This window comes from Megalops cyprinoides, chromosome 6, assembly GCF_013368585.1.
Source record: "Megalops cyprinoides isolate fMegCyp1 chromosome 6, fMegCyp1.pri, whole genome shotgun sequence".
Classification (NCBI taxonomy): Eukaryota; Metazoa; Chordata; class Actinopteri; order Elopiformes; family Megalopidae; genus Megalops; species Megalops cyprinoides.
Window position 1 is genome coordinate 22,757,025 of NC_050588.1, and position 22,644 is coordinate 22,779,668.

General features: G+C 45.9%; 1 protein-coding gene across 1 annotated transcript; it reads right to left on the reverse strand.

Annotated features, from left to right (window-relative positions):
* Positions 1–5,722: 5,722 nt before the first annotated feature.
* ccdc3b (coiled-coil domain containing 3b) lies at positions 5,723–22,277 on the reverse strand. The gene is made up of 3 exons (XM_036531541.1): positions 21,714–22,277; positions 9,524–9,698; positions 5,723–6,032 (listed from the first exon to the last, which is right to left on the reverse strand). The coding sequence occupies exons 1-3, from the start codon at positions 22,067–22,069 to the stop codon at positions 5,736–5,738; spliced, it is 828 nt and encodes a 275-aa protein (XP_036387434.1). The 5' UTR covers positions 22,070–22,277; the 3' UTR covers positions 5,723–5,735.
* Positions 22,278–22,644: the final 367 nt, after the last annotated feature.

Below are 22,644 nucleotides of genomic sequence, written 5' to 3' on the forward strand. Positions count from 1 at the left end.
CTTGGGGGACACCTGTTGTCCTCACAGCACACAGAGCTGAGAGGAAAGCCTTGCTGGAGAGATACCGAAGCATATGTTTTCCTCAATGGGACGTCCAGGCTCAAGTTGCAGTTAGCAAATAAGAGCTCAGACTACAGTGACCATCTTGGGAGAGGTAAAAAGAGGTAAAGAGAAGTCTTATTTAGTGCCCTGTGAGAAACATTCCCCTATCAAAGTCCAACATGCAAGACGGGACATTACTGATCTCCAAGCTAAAACACATCCAAACACTTCAAAAACAGTTACAAAATAACAACAAACACAGATGCATCAGTTACCCAATGCTGCATATAAATCAGAAACAAAGTGTACGCTGTCATATCTTGGACAGACTATTTGCAATTTCATAAACTGCGCATTGCGACTCGCGAATAAGGCTTTTCATGTTTCCCTTTAGACTCAAATTGCACATTGTGTCTGATATTCAGGAATGTGGGAATATGACTTTGGCGTGCCACAGGCTGCTATAAAGCACAGGCCTCTAATTTATATTGTCATTAATTAAAAACAAAAGGAGCGGGATTCCAGTGCCGTGAAGGGAACATTGGCAGCCTGCTTACATATCTGAATAATTACTGACAAAACCAGATGTGACCAGAACCTGGAGCCTTTCCCACACAGCCATTTGGCAGAGCCATTTTGGGGTGGTTGGAGCTCCTTCACTGTATCTCTTCCTATCCTGCAATTAGGACAGCTTCAGTTGTGCATGTGCTAGCTGAGCAGACAGCTTTTTTGGGGAAGGCTGAAGAAAAACGCTGTGGGAGGGTGGAGAAATTCAAACGGTTTTGGATGCATTGACTACACCTTCAAACATGTTTTCCTGGCTGAACATTCCTCTGCCTGAACATTCCTCTGCTCGGTATCAATTCATCTTTACACTGAGGAAATGTTTTCAAACTTTGCATTTAGCATTGCCATGTTAAGGCCAAGAAGGGCTGCACCAATTCAAAAATCTAATCAATTTTATCTATCTATCTATCTATCAAATAAAATACAGACAATGTGCAGGTCCTCCTCCATGTTGTCATACTGCCTGCTGTGTGTTTTGCAGCTTGTCTGTACACACGATTTGTTTTTAATAGTGTGTGTATGTAATTTCTGGAGCGCTTCCACAAGGCCATAACAGATTCCTGGGAGGCGATGTGTGTGATGTATGGCTTTTTCAAGCAGGGTCTAAAGAAAGTTATCCTTTCAGTACTTCTTCTTTGAAGATAACATGTATGGGGAATGCTGTAAATGTCCCCCACACTTATCTGCCCAGTTCCCTGGGTATGGTGCTGCTTTCCAGTGCTATCTGAAAGCTTGAGCACATTATAAATGTGGCTTGAATGTGGTTATTAAAGTTTCTGTCATGATCACAAGTGCTACCATATGGAAAGTATCAGGTTCAGCACTCTCCTGGAAATTGTGCTGAAAATTTAATGTGGTGCATGATCTGCCAAGACTATTTCAGATTTGAATAGTTTATGCCATGGTTCAACCCATCTTTGCAGATGGGTCCATTGGAGAAAGGTCGTGACCTCGGATGATTACTCTTATTCTTGCTTCATATGCTAGCAGACGAAACAAGGGCTCGGTAGCATCATTTTATATTAGTGCGCTTATAGATGCCAAAAATTATTCATCACAATCCCCGGCACACACAATATATTACCTCATATGAAGGGAGCCAGCATTATTAGTCTGGTACATTGTGTCTGTGTTTTTTTGTTACTGTCTGCATAGACAATGCCCAGCTGGTTTGTCCACTAGCTAGATGTTGTTCAACTTGGGTGTTTTGTATTGAATATATTGAGTATTGCCAGCTAGTATGTTTTTGAGGAACATTGACTGGTATTGTTTTACCTGTGAGGAGAAGGCTGCTCCCATACCCCAATATTATGTGCGTTGCTCTAGATGAAGGATGCCTGCTAAACAGACAAATCATTTCTTGCTGTGAAAAAAACTGTGATGCAGTGATAAAGTGACAAAGTCTTCTACTCTGATGGCAGCCAGTTTGATTCTCAGGTGGTGCATGGCTATTGTGTCCCTGAGCAAGGTACTTAACTTGAATTACTTCAGTAATATATCTAGCCGTAAATGAGTGTAAAAGTAAAAATGTAAATGGATGCTCTGGAATTTGGATTTACTCTGGAAAATGGTTTCTGATAAATAAGTAGCATGGCTTGTCATAATATAGGTAGGCTGTTGTGATATAAGTAGAGTAAAGGTTATTCAGAACTAATTATCGTTCTGATTTACCCCTTTTTGGACTATGTCTTTTTGTAGTGTTATGATAATATGCAATAGATTATCTCTGACACTATTTTTTAGGGAATCAGTTCAGATTTAAGACAATCGGCTGGGTACAGTAGGCTGAATGCCCTGTTGTCATCATTACTTTTTGTTATGTTTTTGCATGTGATTATGTTTCTGTTGCATGACCTGAAGTGCATCACTAGTGTATCATGTGCTACCATCTCACATGTTAAAGCTTCATAAGCAGTAAGCAGATGAATGGTGCTAAACCATTATCAGTCTAAAGTCTGTTAAACATGCACATCTTTGTGTAAGTAATTTCTTGCTCTGAAAATGATTTTCTAATTTGCAGTAAGTTCACTATTGGGAACGTTGCAGTTACCCTCTGTGTAACCTCTACATACCACAAATTGCCAAATTCAGCTTGAATGACAAAGGCATTTCAGTATCTGCACTGCTAAGATGCATGTGAAAATGAAGGCCAGGCTTTCTGTTTCAGCCTGTGGGAAGATGGTCTAAAAAGGTCCAGGTCATCCTCTCACAGATCCTTTTTCCACAGCGATAGCAAAATTCACAGAACTGCACCAAAACAGTCTGCGGCATTCTTTAGCTGCGCAAGTTCCCTTCAAGAGGGGAAATGCAAAACACACAACCCCCGCAATACAGCAGTCTTTGTGTGAGATGGGTGGCAGTGTTCACAAGGCACTGAGATGTCAGGAACATTGTGCTTGTGCTAGAGGAGGCCATTCATCCTGTATGTCATCTCGAGATGAAGACCACTGGAACAGGACTGATTCAATGATGTTACAGCAATCTGGACCAGCATCACCTGAAGTGTTCATAATTTTAAACTCCCCAGCACCCATCAGCACATTCATATTCAGCTATCCTGGACAATTTGTGCTGCAAAACAAAGACTTCTGTGCACTGTTTGTGAACATCCTACAAAAGATCAGGATATGCAGTGTTTCTGAATACTGTTTTTAAGACCAGGATATATTAAAACCACTCAATGACTGCCTATGGGACCGCTGTCAGTTGTCTTCAGTTATAGTACTTACCTAGACATACTGTACACTGCTTAAGCTGCTGGTTTCATGCAGTAGATTCTTTTATACCTATTTCAGACTTTTCAGAGTCACAGGATATCAGGTACTTTGATTCCCAGCTCATAACAAGGACTTCCATTCAGATACAGAACAAGGGGTGAAAACCAATGTGCTTTTAGGCCATTGAAACTGAACTGCCCACATTTAACTTAAAACAACATATAGATTTGACTCATTTCTGAATCAAATCTTTTGGACCCGAGGGTGCATAGATTTACACCTGAGATTAAAAGGTAAGTTACTAATGTGTTTTCTATCACTGAAAGTAGAGTGTATCGTGTTTGCCATCACAAGGAAAGCTGTAGCACTGGTGCTGGGAGAAGTGGAAACTCTAACATGAATCATGTAGCCATACAGCTGCCCGGGCCTCCTGAGGTAAAACTCATTAAATCTAGACTCTGGGTAAGACGCTTGGGCAGGGGGACACAGCTGGCATCTTTTGATACGGAGAGGAACGCACAGGCAGAACTGACCCTGGATCAGTGATCCGTGGGGGGCAGATCGAGACTGTGCACCTGATCTTGGATATCATGTGTCTGACAGTTGGTGGAGGGAAGGATTGATTGAGCAGAAGTGTGTGCCTCATACTTTTGGGTGCTCCTTATGGTCTGGGAACTTGTGTTGTCGAGACAACAGATGGACACATCCAGGAGCATGGAATGTGACATGATGGCAATGCAGAAAGTAGAGAGCCAGGAATATATTAAGCACTTTTTGAAACTGAAAGTTTATTTGAAGTTTTTATACAAAACTTTGTGGTTACTATGTTACATTTTCTATGGAATTGGATTTATCTTGACAGTAAAATATAAATACATTTTATCTGCTGATAAAGAAGAACGTCTAAAAATAGTTAATATCTTGAAAGGGCGAAAGCTTGTGCCAGATTTGAATGACCCATGCATTACTATATACAACATACATGCTGTAGTTAAAAGAAACCAGACACTTTTGGAATTTAAACAGGTTAATATATATCTTTGATTGCTGGTTGTTCAGAAGCATTATCTGTTCTGTGCAGAAACAGTGAAGGATGTAACTGTAATATGGGACTTTTCACAAAATAGTGGTTGCGATTCAATGAGTGCTCAGCACCCTGTTTTCAAATATAAAAACTCAGTCTTCACGCAAAATAAATCTACTGTCTACAAAGTGTGAATATCATAAAAGGATATCTGCAAAAGAAGAGAGATCATAACTCAAACCCTGCTTTGTTGGATCTTAATTTTTTTTATTGAGAGTGATTACACTGTGAGCTATAAGAAAAGGAACCTTAGTTCAAATATCTGTTTCCCCTGGATCATGGAGTATAGCACACAGCCCCAGAACTTTGCTGTGATGCTATGCTCAGAAGCCTGGAGATTGCGGGTTTCAGTCCTGGCTGTGCTGGTGGAAACTCGGGTGGGGGAAATTCTGGCGGAAATGTGGCCAGCAGAGGGACACTCTGAAAAGCCCTGTCAGCGAGTTCATGTTTCAGCTCCGCCAGTTTTGTGTGAGCACTGCGTTGCCATGATGAGGCAATCTGTTTGCCCCCCTCACGGGTGTCAACACCTCACCTCACGGAGATGGAGAGAGACGCTTGTGGGACACAACTTGGCTGTTCCTCTTCACAGTAAAGGCAGGGCAAATTCACCGCTGGCTAACTACAACACTCCCAGCATGCACTTCTCTAATAAGTGTAGAGCTGGATTATCGGCGTGTCAGAATGAGGCATGGAGTTGAGCCTCATTTGACACAGCGGTTGGAAATCACATTTCAGTCCAAGCCCACACCCTCATAAAAAGCTCCTGTTACTTTCTGCGAGTTAACAGTGGAGTAGAGTCATGCAGATGTAATGTTCATAAAATGTCTACAAGGGAAAGGATATGTATGCTATAAGTAAAGTTATAGAGGCAGTTACAATGAGTGACATACTTGTAAATGCACTACAACACTTGAGGACTAATACCTGAAAATATTTCAGAGGGGTGAAAAAACATAATAGTAAGGCTGGTAATGATCTCCTGTATATTTGGCAATGTAAAAATGCTCTTTGCAGTGCTCAACTGTATCCATTTAAGGGGGATTTGAACACTTATTATCAATGGGTTTGGCAGCAGACATTCAAGGAATCAATTTCAAGTGCACAAAAAGGAAACAGGGTAATACATAAAGAAGAACACATTTACCTGGTCTACTTCTGACAGAATACTTGATACATGTCTTCAGACTAGCTGTTTCCTTACTGCTTATTGCTCCTGACGTATATACAGTGTGTCTGTGTGTGCCTGTATGTGTACGCACAGCATATCACTTTAGGGAACCCCAACATAAGCCCCCCCCCAAGCTCTGCCTGTTTTTGGGCCAGTCTCAGTTCCTGGGCTTCTTGGCGAAGGCCTTCTTGAGGGGCTTCCTCTGGTCCTGGGTGGTGTCCTGCTGGGGGTGGGGAGCTTGGTCGGGCTCCAGGGGCACGGGGTCGTGGAGGTGCTTGAGGCTGAGGGTCTGCTCCTTGGTCTCGCGCTTGGCCTGCCTGAGTAGGCGCTTCATGTTCTTCACCTTGTCCCTCAGGTGGTTATTGGTTTTCTCCAGGAAGCGCACTTTCTGAGAAAGGGTCTTCACACGCTCCTCCTCCTCATACAGCGCCTTCTGCACCGTTGAGCACAGCAGCTGCAGGGCCAGGGACAGGAGTGGACACCGCAAAGACATAAAAAGGATATAAAATGCTTGGCAATAGGTAATCATTTTTATAATTTACTATTCATTGATATTTTTCTATCAACCAAAAAATGGAAGAAATACATTCCTGTAGAGAGTTATTATTTTCCAATATTATTTAGAGCCAAATATTAGAACCATAGTGATTTTTTTCATATGTCATCAATTACAGAGAAATCCTTTAGAAACACATTACACTGAGATCTTGTGGACAAGCTGTCTGAAAAGTTAGCTTTCATTATTTCTCTGTTGCAGGATATTATGATATTAATATAGTTATATTGACAGTTACTAGGTTTGTTTGGAGGGTGTCTTTAAGCAGAGCAAATAAATGTTTTTACAATGTTATGCTTACTGTTTTGGCTAAAGTGTCTGGTACAGCCTAAGTGCAGTAAATGTAAAAATTTGTAAATTAAACTTGAGGAAATGCCACTCACTGAGATTTTGAGTACATGATGTGTTGACAAATTACGTAGCAGGATGCCACTGGCTTATGATGAAAGGGTTAAGTGCTGCAGACGGGCACTGAGAAAGTACTTTAAACAGGGGCTCTGGCTTACACTTTTAATGAGCCTGTTTCTTTGTGGCTGTGTGTATAAACAGTTTTTCTTTCCTGTGTAATTTATCATTCCCGCTGGTTTTGATAAGCAACAAAACCTCAAGTGCGGGGGGAGGCTCTGGCGAATGCCCGGGGGTTACAAAACATTCCCTGGCCTGCTCTTCAGCTGCGACAGCTCATATTTTTTCAGCACAGTAATATTTTATTATGAGATGGTCACGGAGCGTTTTCTGCTAATATGCGTGCCTGTGGGTGGGGTAACAAGGCTTGTGTGATACAGAGGATGGAGGATGCTCTGGAACTAAGTGGAAATAATGAGTGGATGGTAAAAAGATGCTCGACAACCATTCACAGCAACATGCTGGAACGTGTCAACTGACAGTTTGCGGGTTACAACCAATGCAGTCACAAGTCTGCAGACTACAGCCTAAAACCAGGCTGGCCACACTGCAGAACTATCATCTTTTCCAGAGGAGCCCATATTTGACACTACCCATAGATAGATGGAATGAACACCCACTTCACTGTAAACAGAGTTCCTGGACAGACGTTTCCATTTCTACACAGAATACAGAGTGTCATGTATGCCAGTGTAAAGGAAACAAATGTAAGGTGTTTGATGCAAACATGTCAGAACTTAGGTGAGGCCATATTAAGTCACTGCAAATGCGGAGGTCATTGTACAGCTCTCCTTGGTTTCTTGCTTTTTGTTGATTACATTACATTAGCACTGCAAGTGACGCATACCCTCCCTGAAGTTACCATAGAGACATTTCTCATATTAGGGACATGCTCCCAATGTAAGATATGTATACGCTGCACAAGAGGAAAATGTGCAATGTTACAGGGACACACTCTACATATTAGAGAGAGATTTTACCAGCATAAGAGAAATGCCTTATTACCAACATAAGAGACATCCCTGATGTTTGGGAGACAAATTACTGGAAAGGTACTGATGGAGATGTGCAATCTAAATGTTAGAACGATATCTTCTGAACATTTGGCAGATATCTTAGGACCACTCCTAGTGGGGAAGCAGATGTTCCATTATCTGCCAGGAAAAAAACTGATATGTAATCAGGTTTTCCTGGGTATTATGTGTAATTCATAATAAGCAGACTTTGTCACTTCAAAAATACATCTACTGATGTATCCTGTTGCAGCTGTCCAGGGATTGAACTTGAGTACGTCATTGAGTTGCACAGAAATATGAGTGTAATCAAGCACATGTTGGTCTGTGCTGCCATGGTGCTGTGTTACCTCTCATTAAAGATTTGAGTCATTCAGTCATTTATGTAAATGAAACTCATTCTTATAAGATTACCATGACAGGGCTCTTTCATGTGCAGTCAGCCTCTGATTGGAAGCAGAACCTAGCGAAAAATACTGAGCTTCGCTGAGAGACAAAGAAAAGCGGAAGTGCACCGCTGATGTTATTCATTTCAATGAAAGTGCATAACTCCTTGACATGGGCTCCAGTGTTGACATTGCAATGAGAACCATGGCAAATGCAGTTATACACAGACCTAACTAAGAATCATTGCAACAGATCTAAACGTCTTGGTGCATTAATTTGTGTTTGTACATGAAGTGGGAATGTGGTATGGATTTTCCAAAATATTTTAGCCAATTAGGATTTATCAGATGCAAACCCCTCTCTCTTTCCAGTTCTGAAATTTCACTGCAGAAAAACCTGAAAACTATACTAAACTTCCACCTACACCATCATAACAGGACAATGACCACTAACCAGAACCCTACCACAGGGCAAAGACCAATGACCAGAACCCTACCACAGGGCAAAGACCAATAACCAGAATCCAACCACAAGACAACAACCAAAGACCAGAACCCTACTGCAAGACAATGAACAGCACATACAACACTGAAATGCAGGAATGATCAGCACTGACAACCCCACAGCAGAATAAATGACCAAAACTAGGATCATTACAGCAGAACAATTAATATTAAATTAAATGAACTACTAATATGTAGTAGATGCGCATATCTGTTATGTAGATATGCTTACTTTGGGGAGCTGTGCCCTAGAGGGGACCTGCAAGCTTTAAAATCTCTAAACACCTCCTACTCTCTATTTCTCCATGGATCAGAATCCACATCCTGTTTTCAACTAACAAGCTCAACCAAGCTTAAAATAGACAAGACACAGAGGGAAAGAGGGAAAGACAAAGAAAGACAGCATAAGAGCACGGGGTTATGGCATTAGCCAGATTCCTTTCTATTCTTCTACTGAGGCCTTTCTTCAGCCACCAAGTAAACATGTATGATATACATGTATATTAAGTTCCTAAACAGTCTTTGAAGGCTGTGGCTTTCCTGAGCAAAAGCCATCACCAGTGGAATATTTTTCAACGTGTTGTATTGGTCCAAGTGCAGCTGGAGTTTCAATCATGATCCATCTCACAGCAACAATTGATGACCTGTCCTGCCTGATTAAGAGTAATGGGGGTCTCATCAGGTATACGCTGCAATGAGTCCTCTCCCACCCAGCCACACAGACAGAACGCTGAAAATGAATGTCGTAGAAAAGCTGCCCCATCACAGCTCATCATGGTTGTACAGGGGAGGTCCAGATCAGTGGACAATATGGCAGTTTGGTGAGAACCCCAGAAGAACCAAAAAAACTCACCACTGTTTAGACAACACAGATTGACTTTTTGTTGTTCTGCAGTCTTTGTTTGACAGCTCTCATGTCTGCCACATCATCCATGAAAAGGCCAATTTTTGGCTCCAGTTTTTATTTGAAAAACAAGTTTCTTATCAGCTGTTGACCTTTGCAGATATCCAGTTGAATGATTTCATTGGTGAGGTTTTGACCCTCACGCTGTCTGGTTGTGTTGGGTCATATTGTGCTTACCCGGCTATCCTCTTGGGCCTCCCACTCGGGTGTGTAGGTGTGGACCTGGGTTCCGGGCGTGCAGTTGGCAAACTGAAAGAGGCTGGCGAACATGCGGTGGTTCTCCGGTGTGTCGGGAAATATGGGGTCCTGGAAGTTCACACCGTGCGGGATGATGCTGTAGTTCTCATCCATCCTAGAGAAAGAGCATGGCACATTGTACAATTTTAATGAAACGTTTTTATTTTTAAATGTTGTATGTCACTCAGTGCATAAACTCAAAAGAGAAAAAGGAAGCCTCAAGTGGAAGCTGTTGTTCAGAACAATGGCGAGATTCATGCTGTCAATCAAAATGCAAGAAATAAGGATGTTTAGAGATACCCCTGAAACTGAGGGGGCAGTTTCACCCGTACTAGGTTCAGGCTTGTTTGCTATCACAGTGGGGTGTCGGTCAGGACACAGGAGTCAGGTTCCGGGTTCAGGTGTTTATTGGGGATTTTGAATGGATGGGTACAAGGGTTTGTGGTGTATGGGTGTGTGTGGTTCCTTTGGCACAGACGCACACAACAACAGCACAATGTTTGGTCCCCAAAGACTTGGTCTCCCCAGTTCTTCACCTCCCAGATATTGTTGTGGTACTGAGGTGGGGGAGGTCACTACCACCTTTATCTTGTCCCGTATCCCCGGCCCTATTGAGGCCCTGATTGGTGGCCAAAGGATACGGGCAGGTCCGAGGGCAAATGGTGACCTGGGGGCCGTCCTTGGGGGTGCGCCTGTGCCTCAAGTTCCCTGTGGGGGTCCTGCTGATAAGGGGAGCAGCAGGACCGGTTTGGCCAGGTTTCAACTGAGTCGTAAACAAGTGCCTGTGAGAGGTGGGGGTGGTGCGCAAACAGAGACAAAGACAAAGACAGAAACATACACATGTGGCCCTTTTCTACAGCCGCCCCCAAATTTCTTGTGGAAATTTGCTCATTACAAAGGGCCACATCATACACGTTAGGGGCGTCCGGTTGTGTCATCAGGTATGGCTGGGAGCACAACCAGCCGAGCAACTGGGCGGGTGTAGGTCTGGTCCTCGACCTGTACTTTTGCAGTCCAAACCTATCCGTCTCTGCCAGCTCCACCGGCGACGACACGGCCTCTCACACGGTGGGGGGTAGGCCATGTTGGTGGAGTTGGAGGTTTGCAGGCGAGCAGGGGGGAGGTCCGTCTCCTGCGGGACCACAGGCTTAGCTCGCCGTCGCTTCCATTTCACACTGCTGTGTTGGTGCCGTCGACTGGACCCCCTTCCTCGCAGAGTCCAGGACTTACGTATCGAGCTGAAGCCACTCGACCTGGGCGACAGGGTTATCAGGTGGCTGCTGAAGGGCACTGGCTTGCCTGCTTCCAAACCAGTGGGCTCTTCTGGAAAGCTGCCTCGTTGAGCTCTCTTGAGGAGCTGGGCCTCTGTCTTTGGGTGCTTGGTGGCTGAGGGCTCACTGGCCTGATCAGCCGCCCCGTAAAGGGATGGTGCACTCCCTTCCAGTAGCTCTTGGGAGCCACTGACTGGGCTGCCTTCTAGGAGGGAGGGGCTTGTGTTCTCTGCCACTAGCCCACAGAAGCTGGGTTCCTGCCGCTTTGCAGCATCCTCCATTTCTGCTCCACTTGGTCTCGCGGGTCCCTTATTTGCTCCTTGGTGGGGGAACGCAGCATGCTGGCCCCGTTGGCTGGGTTCAGCCAACCCCAACCGGGGCTTGCTGCGGGTGGTGTCCTCTCTGGGTTTGCTGACTGAGGTCAGCAGACATTTGGGGGAAGAGGTGCGGCGCTGAAGGCGCTGTGCCGGCCCTTGGAGTGTCCAGCCCAACCGGGTCTTGATTGCTGCTGGGCCCCCTGGTGGGCCCAGACGCACTGGCTCGATGGGGGTGATCAGGTGGGTGTAATCCGCCCCGATCAGCAGGAGTGGGCGCACCTGGTTGAGGGACTGTAGCGGGAGGCCTCTGAGGTGTGCATACCTCTTCTGCAGCTTTGCCACTGGATAGGAGTGCTCTGACATGGCCAGGTGGTCAGCGGTGAATGCATTCCGTATCCAGTAGGTCCTCTTTGGTCCGGATGCAGGGGAGATCTTGAATGACACGGCCGCCCCGTGGAGGATATTGACCTCATGCCGAATGGTGCGGAGAGCCAGATCTTCGGCTTTGCCCTGCAGGTGGAGCTGTTTGGCTGCGGCTGGGAGGAGGATTGTCCGCTCAGAACCATCGTCCAGTACCGCGTAGGTCTCTGTGGACCAGCCCTTGTGATGCAGGGAGACTGGGATGACTTTGAGCATCACAGGGCTGTGGCCACTCGGCCGGTCCAGGTACAGAGTCTGGACGGCTGGGCGTGTCCTCTCCCCGGACCTCTCATTCACATCGTGCAGTACCTGCAGGTGCTTGCCGTTGCAGGTACTGCAGGGCCACTTCAGGGTGCACTGCGCAGCCTGATGAGCGCGAGCACACCGCCAGCACCTCTGGTTCTCTTTGATCCAGGCCACCTTCTCGTCCCTGGAGAACCGCTGGAAGGCGGTGCACTGGCTGAGGTAGTGCTCGGCGTTGTCGCAGTAGGGGCAGTATGCGTCTTTCCTCCCCCTGAGGTTCCCAGCAGGTGGCGCTGCTGGGGATGACTTCGGGGCTGCGGTGCTGGTGGCCTGGTTGGTTCCGTGCAGGATGTTGGCCCTCCGCCTGGTGGGCTCTGGTGCAGGCCACTGCTCCTTCTGTCCAGCTGGGGGGCGCTCTCTCCTTGGCTGGCACTGGGCCTCTAGCTGGAGCCAGGTTGCAAAGTCCAGCAGGGTGTACATCATGGACTCGGGCCTGAGTCGGCTGATGTACCTTTTGAACCTGCTGAACTGCTCAGAGGGGAGCTTCTCCAGGAGGCGCTCCACGTGCGAGCCGCAGGCTAGCTCAGCTTGGCCCTGCCCCCCCATAGTCTGAAGGAGTCCCAACAGGGCGTGGATGCGGAGGGCGAAGTTGTCAAAGGCCTGCCCATCCCCTGGCCGGATTGGAGGTAAGGCCATGATAGCCTTAATCTCCCGGGATGCCAGCTGGCGTGGTTGCCCGTATCGGTCATCCAGCGCCTTCACTGCTCTCGTGAAGGGGTCTGGGGCCTTGGAGAAGGCGAGTGCCAGCCTCCGGGCCTGGTCGACCTTCAGGTGGTCCAGGAGGATGTGGTACTTGTACTGCTCGGTCTCTTCTGGATCGAGCAGGTTGTCAAGGGCCATCCGGAGCATGGTGTACTCGGTCTCATCCTCCTTGGTCAGGTCTGGGAAGGTCGGACCTTCCACCCTCCTGTAGGACCGTCTTCGCACAGCAGGGGGCGCTGTTCCTGCTGTCTGTGGTGGAGACGTCATCACTGCTCCCGGGTGCTGCGTTGGCCAGTGGCAGGGCAGGGTGGCAACCGGTTGTGGGTAGGGCGTCAGGTATGAGGGCACGCCCATTACTGGTCCCTGCGGCAGATACCGAGTGGGCTGCAGGAGGACTGGGTTCTGGTCTGCCGTTACAGCCTGCATGGCCGGGGGAAAACTCGGCTGAGGCTGAGACAGGCTGCAGGGCAGCTGAGGGAGCTGGCCCTGTGGGTGCTCCCCCTGGTGGGTTGGGTGCACCTGCAGTGGCAGCAGGGGATGCTGCTGTGGAGGGGCTGGTTGCCGTGGCAACACTTGGCTGGGCGTGGCACTGTCTGTCAGGGTGCCCTCCTGCCCCGGTGGCAGGTGGTACAGGGCACTGGAGATGGACGCCGAGGAGCGGCTGACTGGCGGCGGCGTCGGGGGCGATGATGGCAGCTGCATCCGATGGAGGTGATCTGTCAGCTCCTGGACAAGGGCTAGGTGAGGTCCTGGCTGCACAGGCTGGGTGCGAGCCGTCTGGGGTGATGGCTGCCTTGAGCTCCGGCGTGAGGACCTGGCGCTGAAGGGAGTGGAGGTGGCAGAGCGCTGCAGCATGCGCTCCATGAGCTCGCTCTGTCGCCTCACTGTGTCCCCCACGAGCTCACTCTGCTGCCTCATGGTGTCCAGGAGCTGTTGCACCACTTTATCACGACTCTGTGGGGTCGTGGACGATGGGCTCTGCTGGACTGAGGAACTCCTCTCTGGCATCCTGAGGGGGGTCATCTCGGCCTGTCCCTCCTGCTCACTGGCGTGGACGTCCGCAGGTCTGTGGGTGCTCTTCCCCACATACTGGACCTCGTAGCTCTCGTGGTGGACCGGGCGACGGGTCTCACGGCAAGAGCGGCTTGCGGATGGAGGAGCTGAACCCGGTGTGCCTGACATTTCCACTGCAACAGCACCAATCCGGCTCGAAGGACCACTGAAACTGAGGGGGCAGTTTCACCCGTACTAGGTTCAGGCTTGTTTGCTATCACAGTGGGGTGTCGGTCAGGACACAGGAGTCAGGTTCCGGGTTCAGGTGTTTATTGGGGATTTTGAATGGATGGGTACAAGGGTTTGTGGTGTATGGGTGTGTGTGGTTCCTTTGGCACAGACGCACACAACAACAGCACAATGTTTGGTCCCCAAAGACTTGGTCTCCCCAGTTCTTCACCTCCCAGATATTGTTGTGGTACTGAGGTGGGGGAGGTCACTACCACCTTTATCTTGTCCCGTATCCCCGGCCCTATTGAGGCCCTGATTGGTGGCCAAAGGATACGGGCAGGTCCGAGGGCAAATGGTGACCTGGGGGCCGTCCTTGGGGGTGCGCCTGTGCCTCAAGTTCCCTGTGGGGGTCCTGCTGATAAGGGGAGCAGCAGGACCGGTTTGGCCAGGTTTCAACTGAGTCGTAAACAAGTGCCTGTGAGAGGTGGGGGTGGTGCGCAAACAGAGACAAAGACAAAGACAGAAACATACACATGTGGCCCTTTTCTACAACCCCCATAGTGAAATTCCTTTCAAACACCTCCTGGTACAAATTTCTCAGGAAAATAAAAGGGAAAATGTTTCAGTGAGCAGATATGATTGCACTTTTTGTTTATCTCACCTGTACCCTTTACTTGGATGTGTACAGAATATACTTTTTGCAAAACTCTTCATTTCAGATTCTAAGAATCAACTTGTTTTGCCAAACAAAGTGAAATTGCTCCTTTTTATGCATGTTCACACTAACAGTTATTACACTTTAGACTTCATTCTGAACAAACAAGAATGAATTCTGGACATTCTTAAAAAGGTGCTGTGTAATGTATTTGCTTACTCTGTAAACAGAAGACTGACATATTAAAGTAGAGCTGCAAAGTTTACCAAAAAATGAAATCCACCTTGTCCTACAGAAATCACTCAGAAATGGCACCTTGCTGTTATGAATGAAGAGATTCAAATCTTAAGCCTGTATAGTTCCTTTATCAGCAACATGAACTTTATGCTCATAACTCAACAAGTCAAATGACATTTTGGCCCTGTCACTAACTGCCACTGCATCCCCTATTCCCACAAGCCCCTCAACTGGGAGGGAAATGAAAGAAGTTGGTTTATCAAGGTTTTATTGTGGCAAGAAAAATATTAATACAAAAACCACAGTTACATTGGGAAAAAAGGAGAAGGGAGAAGAAAGCTGATTTCATCCATTTATTTAAGAGCCATACTCTTTCATTGCCTGTGAGCTTTGGCTGGCTGCCCAGCTCTGCCTATGGATGTTTTTTTTTAGTTTTTTTTTCTCTGCTTCTCAATACCACAGAAATCCAACATGAATGTAGAATGCTTGGCTTGAATGAAATCACATCAAATTGTCAGCAGGAAGGAAATTTGGGTTGTGAGGTTTAAGACCGTATGTTGCTCTGTTTGATAGAATTCTGACTGCCAGATCTGGGCTGATGTTTGAATAAAAAATTGTTTGAGTGATGAAGCGATGTTCCTTCCTCTTCTCAGAGGATGTTCATATTAAAGAGAAATAGTGATCAGTTGACCCTCTTTGATTGTAAAGCCTGTAGGTCTCCTTTGAGCCAATGCTACTGAAACTGAACAAAGCCCCCCGCATAGTTGCTAGGTACCAGAGTTTGCCATCACTATCAGCTGATTACCTTTACTGCAGAACATCAGAAGCCAAGTCTTACCTTCCAGTAGTTTCCTGCGGTAGACCATTTAACCTTCCCCTATTGATTGTAAGATGTTTCTCCCAACAGCAGAAAGGCAGCTCCTCTGCCCTCTACTCTAGCCCTACCTTGTTGCTGGTCAGGCAAGCTGGAAATTGTTGCAATTCAGAACATTCAGCTGAGCCAACTGATTGGGAAGAGGGTTGATGTTTTTCATCCAACCTGCATCCAGTTATTTCCAGTTATTACAACTGTGTCAGTAGTGGGATGTGTTGATTTTGCAGCCTGACAGAACACAGGCAATCCATCTGGATTCAATCATTTCTGCCTTGAATGCCATCTGATCCTTTTATTTTTATTGTCCTGTTGTGCCCTGCATTCACTGTGACTGTTGTTAATGGCTCTTAAAACAACAACTCTTCAACCCAAATCAGGATTAACAAGAGGTATGGTACAAGCAAAAGCCAATGTTGAGATAGCTGAAATCATCTGTGAACAATGTGGCAGCGTGGTGCTATGTGCAATACAATGGCCCACGGATTAAATCAACAGCTGTCCTTAACTTTAACTGAAGAATAAATTCAGTTAAAAAGTGTTCCTTCTCTCAGTAAAAACACATTTTTCATTTGCTCCAATGATCAAATGGGAGGAAAAAAGCACATTTGCTGTCAACTGTGAGTCATGGCTCAGAAGAAATGTTTACAGCATCCAGGGGTGTGTCTCAGAAGTACACATCTGTGTGTATACTTGTGTGTGTTTGTGTTTGGGTGTCTCTGAGGGAGAGAGAGCAGCATCAATGTGGAAAGGAGCATGCGTTGTGCGTGTGAGTCTGAGTGAGTATAGTTGTTTGTGTGTAGTGTGTAAAAGAGCAGCATTATTGTAGATTGGAGAATACAAACTTGTGTGTGAGCCTTATGTCTTTTGCCAACAGAGTTTGTACATTTGAGTATGTGTGTTTTTGCTTGGGACCAGCAGTGTAAGAGGTTGAGTGTAATTGTTCTTAAGCATGGTGTTCATACATACAGTGTCTATGTGCATGGCACAACAGACATTGTTTGTGCATTTGCGCATACACGTGCACGTGTGTGTGTTTGTGTGTGTGTGTGTGTCTGGCAAGACCAATGTTTTCCATTGTGGGTGTGCCTGATTACACTGATAGTCTACAACAGAAGCAATGAGAGGTCACTGTGCTGATTACAAGGCCCAAAAGCTAAAAGTAGACCAGGAGACTAATTCACTCCATACCTCCTGAAATTTTAAAGATTTTTTCATATTTACAAGAGAAAGTTATTATCAACAGGTAATGTTGCATGTATTCACATTAAGTATGGACAGATTCATTTTGGTTTTTAGGCCTCTTCTGATTGGCATAATGTCATTACTATTACTTCAGCAGACATCAATTTACATTTCCATGATGGGTTTTTAAACAATTCAGAGCTGGATGATTCATAATCCAGTTCAATACCTCACACAACGGTACCAAGGCAGCCCTTCACTTGGAAATTGAACCTGCAATTCCAAAGCCTGGATGCTTAGCAACTGCATCACACAATCACCCCGCAAGATGTTCTTGTGGAAATCCAGCTGCTACAGGAAGTGGACACAGAGCTGTTCTAAGAGGCTGGCACTGAACCTGGGACATGGGAGAGCTTCCACGGCTTTCAACTCGTGCCATTGCAGCTTTCAAAAATGGGTTTCCAAAAACAATACTCATCCCAAGAGCACAACACAGCAAAACCAGACAGAACTGTTAATCGAATGCACACACCCACAAGGGAATGCAGCTACCCTGACATGCATTGTTGTTGTATTATTAAATGCGACCTCAGTCCCTCCCACGCACTCTGTGTGCACATGCAAGTGTGGAGCCTACGGCCCAACCTATGCTGAATTTCACAGCTGAGTGTGAGTGTAAATCTCAGGACCTTCCGACCTGCTGGATGACAACCCAACATATCAGCCGATCAAGTGCACCCCAAAGGCGCTGTAAGGCCAACAGGTAATAAAAGTAACATTTTTATGGGTGACATTCCCACTGGTCTCATTTCCTTGTCCAATCCTACAGATTCTGTTAAACAACATGGATATATCTTTTTCTCTAATCACATGATTTTCACATAACCAGACTGTTCTTCTTTATTTTCATTTCTTTTTTGCAACCATTACATTTTTTCATTGAAAATGCCACAATGTCATGATTTCCCTCTTACCATTTATTTTTACTCGATCCAGAGAGCTTACATACACACATCTATATCACTGAGGCTGGTATTTGGCAAATCTGTAATCTTTTCCCTCCTAAATATCATTCTTGACAGTTAGTATTAGGGGTGTCCTCAACAAACCCCCACTTCACCTCTTTCCTCTCTATGACAAATTACTCAAGCAGATGTAAGAGCAGGGCTCGATGAACCCCGAAATGGGTGGAGCTGTCTGGAGTTAGCTTACTGGCCTGAACAATTCATAGTGGTTCACTACAAACTGCAAAGTCCAAAGTTTGATTGGTTTAAATGAATCAGCGATAGACAGCGCATACTAACTCCGCCCATTATGAGGTTCTTGAAGCCTCACTCACCCGTCACTGATTGCAAGAACATGCTATGCTAGACGGAGGTGTCTGAGATGAGGGGTTATGGTGTGCTCTGGGAACTGATGATCTCCAGAACATCCCCAGCACCGTACCTGCTGGGTCTCAGACCCACCCACATCCCCCCAGGCTTCCTGATTTCAAGAAAAGAACCAGTCACAAGGCACTCGCCCGCCGTTTGAAGAAAACCCAAAGGGCTTCTCTGGAAATCTCTGATGCCCGTACGGCCATTGTTTAGAGAAAGACATATTGCTTTACTTAACGTCTCCATTACAGGTTCTTTTTTTCATCTTATTGGATGATTTGACTGTGTCCACCAAAACTGGAAACAGATGCCTGCTTTGGGTCATGGTTCATGCACAGCCAAAATAGATGGCGGAAGAAAAAATGGAACCACCATGAAGTGCAAATACCTCCATTCCATCCATGGTCATGGAAAGAGGCCTCTGTCCGAACCTAAAATAAAGCGCTGCAAGTTTGAACATGCAGAGATGACAAGACCTGACCACAGGAAGCAACACAGAAGACCCCTGTGTAAACACTGCAGTGTTGTATCTCAGTCAGCGCAGCATTATGATCTGTGAGGATGGTTAGAAGACTTCTGTGATGTAAAGGTTAAGGAGCTGGACTTACAAGCCAAAGCTTGCAGAACTGAACCCGTGAGGCACTGCTGTTGTGCTCTTGAGCAAAGTACTTAACCCAAATTGTTTTCAGAAAAATATCCAGCTGTATAAATTGATCACCTGTAAAATGTTAGCTGTGCCAGTCACCCTGTATATGTGTGTCTGCTGAACAAGTGGATAATATAATGAAATGCACTGTATGAATACAAAACAAAAAAAAAAAAAAACTAGCATGGTCTCTCCCACAAAACAGACCAGACGAACATACATATGGCCACGTGCTCTCATTTGACCACGGACCAGAATGTGCCTATGCATAAATCACCACTGAAGTAAAAATGAACTGGAGAGAAAAAAATCTCGATATAGTATATACATGCCATCAAAGTTCTGCTCGTTTATGACCCAGAACATTTAAAGTTGGCATGTTGAAGGAAGACTTGCAGGTTTCCATGCTAAACACTTATACACCCTGTCTTGAGTACTCTAACATTTATGATTTATGGGAGAGTTTTTCCACAACTGTGCATTTTGGAAAGACAAGCTAGCCTGGTAGTCCATGCCCCACTCTGAGATTTTCACAGGAAATGGGAACCACAAGAGACCCCCATGGAAACTTTTTGGAGTTAGCCTTGCTGATTCAGCACAACAGAGACAGGCAGCATTGCAAAACATGGATAACAATGCATGCTGGAACACAAGGCTTTTTGAGACAGGCGCTTGATAAACTCTGTGGTTGTGGAACAGGGTTTTATTTAAACACTGCCTTGCTGACTCCCTCATGGGTTTTATCTGTTCCAGCTGCCTGGGGAGTCCAATCATTCCCCTCAAGAAGTCTTATTGTGCTTTTTAGGTTAATCCGTCATGTTTGCAACTGGGAGTGACAATGATCCTGCTCTTCAGGGAGAGAAGACAAGATCCTCAGTGCTTGCACGAGCGTCCTGACAGATTCCTCTTACATCATCACACATTCCATTCCTAACCTGTTGTTTAGAGGGCGATCTTCTCACCAGCAAAGGCAAGGACGCCTGATGCTGACAGCATGGGCCCTGTGAAACGAGACTCTTCAAAAACAAAGCACAGACATCCGTCCATCCAGCCCTTTGCCAACACAGACTCCCCTGACTATCGCTACATGCTGAGATTATTTTCCTTGGCACAGAATTGTCATGCGGGGCTCTGCAGGAAAAGTGAATATATTCTACCCTGGAATGCTGGTGAAAGATTTGCAGAGGGCGGTATGCCGTATGAGTCTGAGGATAACAAGAATTTAAAGGTGCATACAGAATACAGATTACCAGATAGTCCTACCTTTATAAATGGAATATTTAGGGGAATTTAGCTGCTGGTTGTTTGTGGCCGCAAGACGCTCGTTAAGGATGTGAAAATTACCCCTCTGTCAGTGCATTGATCTGTGAGAATGAACCTCTGCCCTGAAGCTTGCCTTTCAGCAGTTAGGGAATGCCACTGCTCTGTAATTACTGTCAACTGGAAAGTAGCGGATGTGTTTCATTGTTAATTCCCTGACACCCTCACTGAGGGAGATGTGCATAAACCTGTCCTTCTGCTTTAAGGAGGGGGAGGGAGCGGTACACTGTGGAGTTTCCACACATAGTCACATAGACTGTTGCTCCACGCGAAATGTGACAGCTGGCTGCTCAGAAGGAATACCACTCAGTGAGTCTACAGTACATCGCAGTGCCCTCGCAGGAGTACTGTAACCCCAGAACATCATCAAAGCTGATCCTTCAGCTTCACCCTGGAGGGATCACACCCATGTCTGTGGCTATAGGGTTGGGTCCACCTCACTGACCGTGTTTAAACCCTCATCCACAGAGAATCAGCAGTCCAGGCAGAGAGAGTAAAGATAAGTGGCCAGCAGGGTATGAAAGTCACTGTTAGGCACTATAGGCCACGGGATTGAGTCCACGCCGGTTTTCATGTGCCAGACATTAGCCATGTAATTCATCCCGGATAGATGTATCTGACGTGTAAATAAAAGACAACCCCATGCTGAAAGGATTTTTAATCCATTTTCTATGACATACTGGTACCTGTTAATAAAGGATATGACACCACGGAGAACAAGTGTTCCCTGAACCATTTTCAGTGTTTTGTCTTTCTCAGAGATGCATGACTATTCTCACTCATGCAGCAATGACTCAGTATTTTACTGTATTTTATGAGAGGTGATTAGCCTGTCAAAATATTTATATACACATGTATACATGTGCAGTGCATGATCACGCACATCTGATTTGGCTTTCTCTCTCTCCTAATTTAGTGCCTGGGCCTTTAGTCTTCTATTCTCTGGAGTGTCAGTGGGGACCTGACTTCCCTCATCATTCATATAGTTAGAAAAACATCTGCATTTTCCAAAATGTACTTTTCCATCTCAGTGGGATTTCTGTGAAATAGCTATAAAATCTGGTCTTTGAGTTTTGGGGACAATAAAAAATTGACATACATGAACAGGAAAAAAATCAATTCATATATTATTCCACACTAAGACCAATAATAAAAATGTAGTAATAATATTTATTTATTTATGCATGCATGCCAGGTGGAAACAAGGAGATGGCATCCAGACCAATACTGTCTACTGCGTGTACCTGTGTTCCACAATGGATCACAAGCACGACACTGGTAGAGTTACGTGACTGCTTTCATTAACAAAACCTGTTTCACCGTTATTTCTGCATTGCAATTTACTGTCGTGTTCCAGAACAACCTATTCAACGTTTTCTGGCAAGCTGGACGGTAGTATACGTAACTGTTTCAATAATTTGTAACCATGCTATTTGCATATTATCCTCAACGAGGTCACTTGACAGTAGATTAAAACAGTACAATACGGCAGTATTACATAATATTACACGTGGTACTGACAGTGAACTTAACTGTTCTGTAGTATCTAAAAGTTAATCCCTATGCATGTCTCAACGTCAAAAACGGGTTCCTTGTCTCTTACCGCAAGAAGAAGTAGTAAGCATTGTTTTCAACGACGCTGTAGGAGTAGCAGGGGAAATATCCCAGTCCGGTGACATTGAACCTGGAGCCGGCGGGCACCTCAAGCATGCTGCCCCATGCCTGGTCGCACAGGAGCTCGATCTCAGCAGAGAAGAACAGGTCCGTGTCGTACTGCCAGGGCAGGTAGTTGTACACGCTGTAAGAGTCCTTGTGTAGCGCGAGGACCTTGGCGTAAACGATGATCTCCGCAAGCTCTGCTCTGCAGGCTTCCGTCTGGGGTCTCCAGTCGTGGGGAAGCTGGCACCCCAAAATTCCACCCAAACAGGTCACCAGTATCAGTGCAAAAAACCCGCCCATGTCAACAATGTGTGCGCCTCTTACGAGGCGACTGTATTAAATATATTGCAGCTTCTATACGCTAATATTGATTGGACAATTTTCAGAACGCCACCATCAGTTTATCCAAATATGCAATATGTGATCAACATAAAATGCTGAAGGCAAACGTATAAGTATCCAAATCAAGACAGTTTTTTGCTTTGTCAGCAAAACTAACGCTGCGCGAAAAAAGCCACGCGATACAGTTCGCAGTACATGCTAAATGACATGCAGATCTTGAGTTAGTACTTTCGGGGCGCGTTTTTGGTCCACCTTCATTCTCCTGCGCAGTACTGGTGATCTCATTTTACGCGTCTCCAATATATTTGCACAGTCTTGTTCAGCAGACACACTAGTCCTTCCTGCAAAGGAACGGGGCGAGGGACTGTTTGACTTTTCAGTCACTGCTTGAAACTTAACACGGCGAGTGCATGGTCTCAGTTTGCTTTGCATTTCACGCTGGTGCCTCCTTGACTCCCTACCAGCCTGCTCGACCGCGTTTATCAAACAACCCACCGCAGCCCCGATCCCCGCGTGTCCCCGCATGTCCAACG

Excerpts from the sequence above, each read along its gene's own strand:
- ccdc3b (XM_036531541.1), bottom strand. The coding sequence starts at position 22,069 with ATGGGCGGGTTTTTTGCACTGATACTGGTGACCTGTTTGGGTGGAATT. Across the intron at positions 9,699-21,713 it reads GCTTACTACTTCTTCTTGCG|GATGGATGAGAACTACAGCA; the intron begins GTAAGAGACAAG and ends CTCTTTCTCTAG. Across the intron at positions 6,033-9,523 it reads AGGCCCAAGAGGATAGCCGG|CTGCTGTGCTCAACGGTGCA; the intron begins GTAAGCACAATA and ends CTGGCCCTGCAG.